The sequence below is a fragment of the Eutrigla gurnardus genome, assembly GCF_963514095.1.
Source record: "Eutrigla gurnardus genome assembly, chromosome: 1".
Classification (NCBI taxonomy): Eukaryota; Metazoa; Chordata; class Actinopteri; order Perciformes; family Triglidae; genus Eutrigla; species Eutrigla gurnardus.
The window spans coordinates 5,406,768-5,416,108 of NC_139915.1; the positions used below are offsets into that span (position 1 = coordinate 5,406,768).

General features: G+C 43.6%; 1 protein-coding gene across 1 annotated transcript; it reads right to left on the minus strand.

Annotated features, from left to right (window-relative positions):
* Positions 1-197: 197 nt before the first annotated feature.
* On the minus strand, positions 198-3,188 carry LOC311014003 (ubiquitin carboxyl-terminal hydrolase 50-like; the record flags this gene model as incomplete). The annotated part of the gene is made up of 6 exons (XM_084010350.1): positions 198-467; positions 685-820; positions 1,604-1,746; positions 2,388-2,615; positions 2,709-2,904; positions 2,989-3,188. The coding sequence occupies 6 exons, from the start codon at positions 3,186-3,188 to the stop codon at positions 279-281; spliced, it is 1,092 nt and encodes a 363-aa protein (XP_083866476.1). The 3' UTR covers positions 198-278.
* Positions 3,189-9,341: the final 6,153 nt, after the last annotated feature.

The following is a 9,341-nucleotide window of genomic DNA, read 5'->3' on the forward strand; positions in this document are numbered from 1 at the left end:
GTAAATCAGCCTCCTGTTAATCTTCTCGTCCCTTCAGCCCTGAGGTCTGTCTTATAAGACAATATGTTGGATAAACTTTACACACAAACAGTTTAACAGAGCATAATAATGGCACACAAGTCAGTGTTGGGTGTTAAAATGTATTTGGAGAGCAGTAATGGTGAAAAACATGGATCAGAGATGTCGTCCGAGTGTATTTCTAGACTTCTATAACATCATTTTGAAGTTCAAGAACTGATAAGAAACTCGTCATGGATTTGGCCTCCCGTTTGGAGAGCTCAGAGTCCGTGGATCTTTGGCTTCTGAAAGGGCTTGCAGCTGTAGATCAGCACATAGGCATCTGGAGACTGTACAAGGCTGTCACGTACCTCTCGGACCGCCGAGTCGTCAAAACAGTGCCAGGTCCGAGTCAGGGCGTTGTGGCACAGAGCTGTGTAGTGACCCATGTTCAGATGACCTGTGTGGTTCTAGACGAGGAAAGGGTTAACATGAAAAATATATATATAAAAGACAAATTATGGACAAGGTCACAACTATAGACAATAGAAAAATGTATCCAAAAACCTAACTACACCATCCAGATTTAAAGAATCAGCCGTTATTATAATAAATTGTGACTTTGCCTGAACCGTTCCATATAATATATGTGTATTCTATATAATATATGTGTGTACGTTTACTGACCACAACAGCATAAAGGCGGTATGAAGAATATAAGGTGTTCTGTAATGAGCTGGATAGAAACGGGGAGAGATTGAGCCTCATGGAGAACACGACATTAGTCCTCACTTTCACCTGGTTCTTCCCCTTACGACTAAACCTGCAGAGAAGAGGAACAGCAGGTTGATTCAAGAAGACTTCATTGTTTTCCTGTTTCTCAACATTCAGGCTATTTAGACAGAAATGCAAGACTCGACTTGAATTTATCAACACGATGATTGTGAAGGACTATTGCTCATTATGAATACAAGTTCAAGACATTGTTAACTTTAGGAACTCACAGTTAAATCACCCTGAATGTTTTCAAATTAGTATTTATAGTCTCTCAGCTGCCACGTTTCTCATTAGCAAGACGGTTTCTGCCCACTGAACTGCTGCTTAAAATAATGCTTTAGGTTCATCAAACGCAGGCTTCTCCACGAGCCGACACCGGGTAAGCGGTTGAAGAGGAGATGAAACGCAGGCTTCTCCAATTATTCTAATAATTATCCAGTCGTGTATAATGCTGCTAGACCATTGTAGCGTTATTTAAGAGTGCATTAGAGCAAATGTAGACTTTTTGAAAGAACAAAATAGGAGTTTATCACTGTTGATAACACAAACCAAAGTCTATTAGCAAAATTATATTTTGTGCAAGACGCACCCATTCACAGCTTTAATTTAATTAGCATATGACTCAACTGCAATACATCCAATGATGATTTAATGAGATGGTGTCGTAGTCTCAAGTTCATCTGCTTATGAAGAGCATGCAGACCTTTTAAGGTGAGTTTTATCAATTATAATTTAAGTTTCAAATATCATGCATTTCATCCCGATATCTAAAGATGAATCACATTAACATAACCTCGTCTTTAACAGGTTCTCTAACGTGTCTACCCACCGCTTCAGGTGCAACGTGAGGATTTCAGGAGGTTTGTCCAAACAGGTGAGCACCGTGGTTTCTCTCCTCAGCCCACAAACCGAACACAGCATCTGCTCTCCTCCGGTCAGGAGAGTCTCCTCGAAGAAGAGTGACAGGCAATCCTGCACAACACAGAGGCAGAATAGTGAGGAAGCGCAGAATAACAAAGCCAAAGCTAGAGATGGGACGAAAAATTATTTTATCGTGGCCCATGATTAAAAATATTATCTGCATAGTTATTACGAGTGAATTGGAAAAACTGTCTAGTTAACTATCATGGAAGAGAAGTGAAAAATAGAGCCTGATTTTATATTTGAAAAAAAGGATCAAATTAAAAAAGGCACCCAACTTGCAATAATTTTGTCTAATCACCAAAAAATAAAGAAGTGATTCCAGTATGTTTTGATGTAATTTTATTATTGGTTATTTTGTTTTGTTTTTTGTTTTTTTTGCCTTTTTTCCATTTATTGATAGGACAGATTGAGAGTGAAGGGGGAGAGAGAGGGGGGACGACATGCAGAAATGGCCGCCAGTCGGAAAATCCGGTACCCCATTTTAATTGTCATTTTTAAGCAGATTTTGATATTGCAAATCAGAATTATTTAGGCCAGTATTGTATTGCATTTATTTGTTCTGAACAAGTAAAGACATAAAATAGGAATAAAATCGCGAAATGAAGATTTGATATCGTCTCCCAGACTAGCGAAGACCTAAGTATCTTAAACTTGAAATGCAAAATAGCCCCTGCAGGTGTTAAAGGTACCTGGATGGAGCACTTGGTGATGCCTGCCGGGATCGGCAGAGACAGTACAGTGAAGGTCTGCGTGCTGTGTGTCCGCAGGTCACAGTGCATGCAGAGGGTCATGTAGCCCAGCTGGCCCTCAAACAAATGTGAGACGATGGTGCTGGACTCCCCCGCTGTCGTGGTCCCGTTTCTGCTCTGGTCTCGTCTCGGCTGTTGTGTTGAGGAGCGTAACTGGCGCTTTGCAACCTGGTGAACATACGCACATAGGATTTACTCGTTTACTCTCCACAGAGAAGGATGTGCTGAGTGATGCTGCCGATGTGATGGATGCTGCTGCACCTTTTTGAGGTCGTCGTGAAGCGCGTTGAGGAGAAACAGCAGCAGCTCCTGGGCGTCTTGTTGGGAGTAATTGTTGAAGTGGGGTAAGATGGAGCACAGCACAGACCTGGCCTCCACGGGGGACCAGCTGGAGCTCCTTCCAAGCCACATTTCCACCAGCAGGCGCACAAACATCTCGGCCACCCGGCACCTTGACCTGCTTGAGCAGAGGTTAAACCGCTGGGGAAACATGACGTCGGCATCGAAGTGAGTCAGAGAGGGAGATGGTGGAGGATCTTACCTCCCCAGCTCTTTGCGAGTGTCCTGATGAAGGAGGTGCTCCACGAGGGGCACAGTGGAACTCAGACACTGTAACACAGCGTTTAAGTAGCACGAGTTGCCAGAGTTGTCCAAACCGCACACTCCTGGTCTGCTCCAGCACTGCAGCCTTCCTGCAGAGCTGCAGCCTTGTTTCTCATTTTCCTTCACCAGACCATGCATCGTCCTGCAAGACCAGCGAGCAGAAATCAAAAGCGTGTCCTTATTCCTGTGCAACGTTGGACACTGTATAATAATTAATATTAAAAAATGTTAATATGTGTATATAGCCAATTACATCTGTTTATTACAGTAGTTCATAGACAGAAAATCAATTGACAGGAATTGTGATCATTAATATTTCAGTCATTTATCGAGCAAAAATTGGAACATTTTTGAGCTTTTGACTGAAGGAAGTATGTAAACATCTGGATATTATTTTTGGAAAATGTTGAATAATTAATTCATTGAAAAAAATAACCAGCATATTATATATTAATGGAAATAATAATTGTCCCCCTAATAAAAACGATCAACCCAGTTTACACTGATAGACTGAAGAGCATCACTTGCACAACTCTCTTAATGAAACGACCCAAATTGTGACATGTAAATCCACATTTCTTCATTCTTTGTAGATGTCATACTGAATTTAATTCAGCCAAAGTTGCACTGAAATGAATAGAATATAATAATAAATAGCAGACTCCCACAGTTGGACTTGATACAAATATATTTTAGACATCAAATGCTTTTGATTAAGGCTATTATTAGCTTGAATTGAAATGTCATAACAAAACAGTAAGACTAACCTTTGCCTAGAAAGACTTGTTGAACTTGTCTCTTGACACGAGCTGCTGTTTAGTCGCGGGAGAACAGGCACGGTGACGCTGCTGTCCGCGGCCAGCCTGGAGGCCAGAGTCCTGGTGAACTCGCTCAGGTGGACCTGCCTGCCTGAGCACTGGTTCTGCAGGCTGTGGAGCACGAATGTGTTGATGCAGATGATGTGTAGCGTCGCCCAGAGGCCCGGCAGAAACACATCTACCGCTGGCCCCTTCATGTCTGACAAAGGAAACAAAGCGGGTCCTGTCCAGCCCTGAAGGTGGTCTACAAGTTGAGACGGTGAGTCCTCTGATGTGTGTTGGAGTTGATGCGGCGTAAGTGGTGGAGATGAAGAAACAAAATGAACATCGACGCCTAAACCTGAGAAGATGCCTGTGAGTCTGCCCTCCATCCAAGCAGAGCTGTCCAGCTGAACCAGGTGTCTGTGACTGCAGAAAGGTCTCAGCAGGTGTCCCACCACCTGCTGGACCACAGGTTTCCTGCTCTGCCTCTGGAGTTGCTCTGGACAGTACAGATACGTGTTACAGATGAACCCGGAGCTCATGTCACAGAGGAGGGTGAGATGGAGAGAGCAAGGACCCTGCTGGTAGGAAAGTCTGTATTTCTTCACAGCCAGGTTGTGACCAGGTGTGTACAAGGCCTGGTAGCGCTTGGTGACGTGGCTACAGAGGGCAGAGAGGGCTTCCAACTTGTCTCCGTCCTCCAGTCTGCTCAGAGACACAAGGTTGGTCTGGAAGCTGTTTCTCTTCAGGACGCCCTGCCATCCATCCAGTTTTAGGGTCAACTCGGGGCCAAAGCTGCAGTTCTCCCCCACAGACAGACCGCTCTGTAGGACTATGGAGAACCAGGTTACCGCCTCGACGTACTCCTCCTCGGACAGATCTGCACCCTGCTCCCTGCTGTGGTTGTATGACGGGCGGTTTGCTCCTGGCTTCGTGCCGGCAGCTCTCCTGATCAGCTCCCTGACGGCTCCTCTGTCCAGCACCTCCAGCAGGAGCTCTCTGGCCGTGTGGTACACTTGGCACGTGGGTCCAGGCTGAATCCTGGTGAGCGACCTCACTCTTTTGGACCTGAAAATGTTAGGTAAACACAAGCTGTCCACCTGGGAGTCTCCGTGCAGCTCGTCCACTAGGTGGCACTCCTCTGACATCCAGGTGCACTCCCTCACCGACAAAGCCTTAGCCTTCATCTTAGCCCGCTCTGAAACTACTGCCACATGTCAAAGGAAATCCTCCCTGTCGTCTGTTTAGTTTGCTGATAAAAGGAGAAGATAACCAAGGTGCAGAAGGTGTGTCTCTTATCCTATAGGGTGTCTGATGTACTGTGTCTGCTCTGCGTGGAGGTGTGTGTGTGTGTTGATCTGCTCTCAGGTGAAACACACACACTGTGATACTCATGAGGATCTCCAGGGATCCGCTGTAGCCAGACAACTGTGTCTTGGCAACCTCTAAACACAACACGTTAAAACGGTGCAGCTCTCATGACATGTTTATGCCATTCTGTGTGTGATTTCATGGTTCGGCGTGACATTTAGCGAACCATACAGAAGCTAAGAGGAACCCTGTGTGCTATCACTGTGCTTCACAGTTTATTGTGAACACTCTTTCATACACTCCACTGGATGGGACTCTGTAGAATATTATGCCAATTCTTAAGCTTATAAGAAATTCAACTTTCAGCCAGTGACGGAATATATCAACATCCATTCTTTATTTTGTTTTTATTTATTCCATTTCTCCCCTGATCTCTCTGGAATAGCAGCTTTTCATGGTCATGACTCCTCTAACTGCTGCTGACACTGTTGGTCTATGGTGCGTTTGGTGCTTGTAATGCCCCCCCAGATCCCACCCCCGCTCCATGCAGGTCTCATGACCAAGCTAAGATCCCGTGGGGCTTCCAGATCCAGACTGTCCAACTGGACATCGTGGTGGTGGAGAAACAGGAGACAGCAGCAGTGATAGAGTTGCAAAACATAAGCAGGTATTCCTGAATTAGTGGCCAAGGGATACACCATCGAGTCTACAGTTATGAATTTGGAAAAAAAAAAAAAAAAATTAAAAGCTTGTCATTTTATATGAATAGTAAATCATAAAGTCTGCTGGACTGAATGTTAGTAAAACATTCACAAAGATGGCTTAAAGTATAATCCTTATAATAAGTCACCACCAAGCCATGTGGATGTAGTTATCCATTCACTGACTCTCCTCTTCAAACTGACCAGGACGCACTTAATGGAATACGTTACCATTAAACAAACATCTGCAGGATTAAAGTATGATATAGGAATCCTCACTTAACAAATGAATTACAGAAAAAGAAATGATTGCACAGCACACTTCTATGATTACATTTAAAATGACAACAATCCTGCTTTTGCCATCAGTTTATTGAGGATTTCATGCAGAATAAAATGACACCAACACTGTAACGAAACACATGAACAAGCAACAACAGTTTCTCATTAGCTTTCTTTTCTTTGATAAGTGTTTTTTTTAAAGGGTGAATCTTCTGCACGGAGCATCGTGACAAACACTGCCTTCTGTCATCGGGGGCGGAAGAATCACACAATTACCTCAAGGGCTCTGGAAGCTCTCCGACATTAATCAAATCCACTTTCAAGCTGAAAATATGTCAATCCATTCATATCAAAAGGCTGTGTTATCTCCTCAGTGTGTCTTTTGAGCTTTCTGTGCCTCCTAAATTAGGACCCATTCATTTACACACAGAAACTATTCTTATTGGGTGTGCTTAACTGTGAAGTGGCCAGTTCATGTCACACCCACACAATGGATAGGAAATTACCAAGGTGGTTTTATTTCATGTAGGAGTCTCAAGTAATATGAAGGTCTTTTTGCTGCTCCGTATTGAGTGCATTTGCATCTTAATGTATTTTTCTTTAAGAAAGAGTGGTCACTGTGATTAGTCTAGCCGATCCTTATACCTTATATAAAATCATTTTGTGTCGTGTTTCTGCAAACGTAAGTCCAATAATCACTTTCCTTGAATTCGGTTTTTAAGTCTCCATCAGCTCCTGAGGGACATATCTGCCTCTTTAGATGCTGAATGCTCTCTCCTCATGGACGTCGTGTGAAATGACCAGCTGATCTGATGTCAACGGGTCAGGAAACTTTCAAAGTGCAAGTGCCCAAGAGGTGATGTCTATTTATAAAGGTACTTTGTGTTCTAACTTTAGCATCCAGCAGTCTGCACAAGTCTGCTCTGAATATGGACACACATTCTGACCTGCCGTAATGAGCAGCCTCATTTCACCAGATATCTATTGAAGGCTTTGCCTCGGCATGAATTCAACCTCACTCAAAGACCTTTGCCAAGCACACCATCACCTCTATATGTGTTATTGCAGTTATTTCCATTGGAGAAGGGAATTCTGTTGAAGCTTAATCAGTTCCCGGTTTTGTTGAACTTCTTAATCGGCCTTCCAGGAGAGGAGAATAGCAATCATGACCTTAAATTAGCAGGCAGAGTGTTAAGCTTCTGTCAGCTGATGGGTGGCAAGTTGAGCTGCTTATCCTGGCCATGGGCGTCGCCACCATATATTGAGGTCGGGGGTCGGGACCCCACCACCTTTTAAAAAAAGTTGGTTGGACCCCCCCACATTTGCCATTAAAATATTAGTGAATGACAGGTCTAATTTGTCCAACGCGGACTGGCCATCGTCGTATTTTAATTTCAGATGTTAATCAGGATGGGCCAGTTCAATACTGTCAATTATAGCGTGGGGGGGGGGGGGGGGGGACATTAGATATGGAAAAACATGTTAGAATGCACCAGAATTTGGGAAATTGCATCTACTTAATTCCCAAATTTTCAGGGGAGGGGGACCACCAGACCCCCCGCCTAAACAGGACCCCCCCCCCCCCCCCACCCACATATCAAATGCTGCTGACGCCCCTGATCCTGGTGTACCTGGATATTATTTTCAACTTTACAACACCTGAAAGGCCTGGTGGAGACATCAGATTGGGAGGGAAGGAAATGAGGTGGAAGACTAAGGAGAAACAAACAATAAAATTAGTGGGAACTTGCAGAAGAGTGGTGGATGGTGGGCAGGCTGGAGGAGTTTGTCTCGTGACGCCGGTAATGAGGAAGCCCGTGTGATGTCGATGTGTTTACATCTGAGCGGGGATGCTGACAATTAAATCAGAAGTGTCACACAAGACTGAGGAGTTTCAGGAGAGAGATGTGTTTACAGAGGAAGGGAGGCGGTGTGAAAACAGTGAAAATAGAATGACATTGACCTACATTTAGTCTTCAGGGCCTCCTCCTTATTCTGTCACTTGGCACACATCAGGTACCGCAGCTTTCATTCGGCAGCCTATAATCTCTTCTGAGGATTGTATTGTTACCAAGAGAGCAGAAAAACAACATGAGCTGGCCTAATTTTTCCCAGCAGGAAGTAGCGGCAGTGAAAAACCCAAGCCCAGCTGTAGTTGATTATCGTGAGACAACGAGCGCCAACCTTTGTACCACAGCTTTCCCCTTCCTGCAACGACACACTTATTTCAAGGACTAGAGTCTCTGGTCTGATCACACACTTATTCACATATTCAACCAGTTTTCAAACTGGCCCATGTGGACAGATGGTTGTCTATTAAGGAATATGCAAACACATTTAATTAAATCCTATTCACAAACAATTAACCAAAATTCATGATGTCTAAAGATTTAATTGTTATCCACTGCAGGAAAGCCAGAAGCGTACTTCGTTGAGCTAAACCGCAGCGGTGGGGAAAAAAGTACATTTATGCAGCATTTTCAGGCACTTGTACTCGAAACGCAAAATGTACCATAAGCATATAAATGAGACGCAGTTTAACAGAACTACAAACAGATAAAGATAACATTATCTCCCCCTCCAGCAGCTACATTAAGTGGACCCACTTTTTAAAAAAGGCATCATCATGACCCAGTTCACAATAGGCCTCATCTATAGATCGTGAGAAGAGTGAATTTGTATGTAAACAAACCCTCCTGACCATCTTTTTACTGCCATTTCTGTAACACCTTATATTATCTTAAACATTCTTTGTTTTATGCATGCGTTTTTGAAAACATAAATACGGCAATGACAGGTTGTCGTTTGCTCCCTCTCATCAGTTTAACAAACAGAATTAACACTGGCTAAGTAGGCTAAACATACCGGTATGAGAACACGAACATTCAGGCTCCCTCATGTGGCTCAAAGGTGTACTGCAGATATGTTAAATTAAAGAGTGGACGAAATTCTGCAAATTAATTTGGTGACCTTAATAAAATGTCCTGCAACCCACCTTTGGGTCCCGACCCAGTTATGAGGAATGACTGAAGTAGATCACATGCGAAAACTGACAATTTACCATTATTACATATACTCAGCAATGTTAATTCAACCATTAAGGCTGTATGTTAGCTATGAATTATTTTGCTGAGCTAGTTGTGAGTTGTGGGAATATCCCCTTGGCTTCTGTAACATCCCTATTGTGGGACTGATGA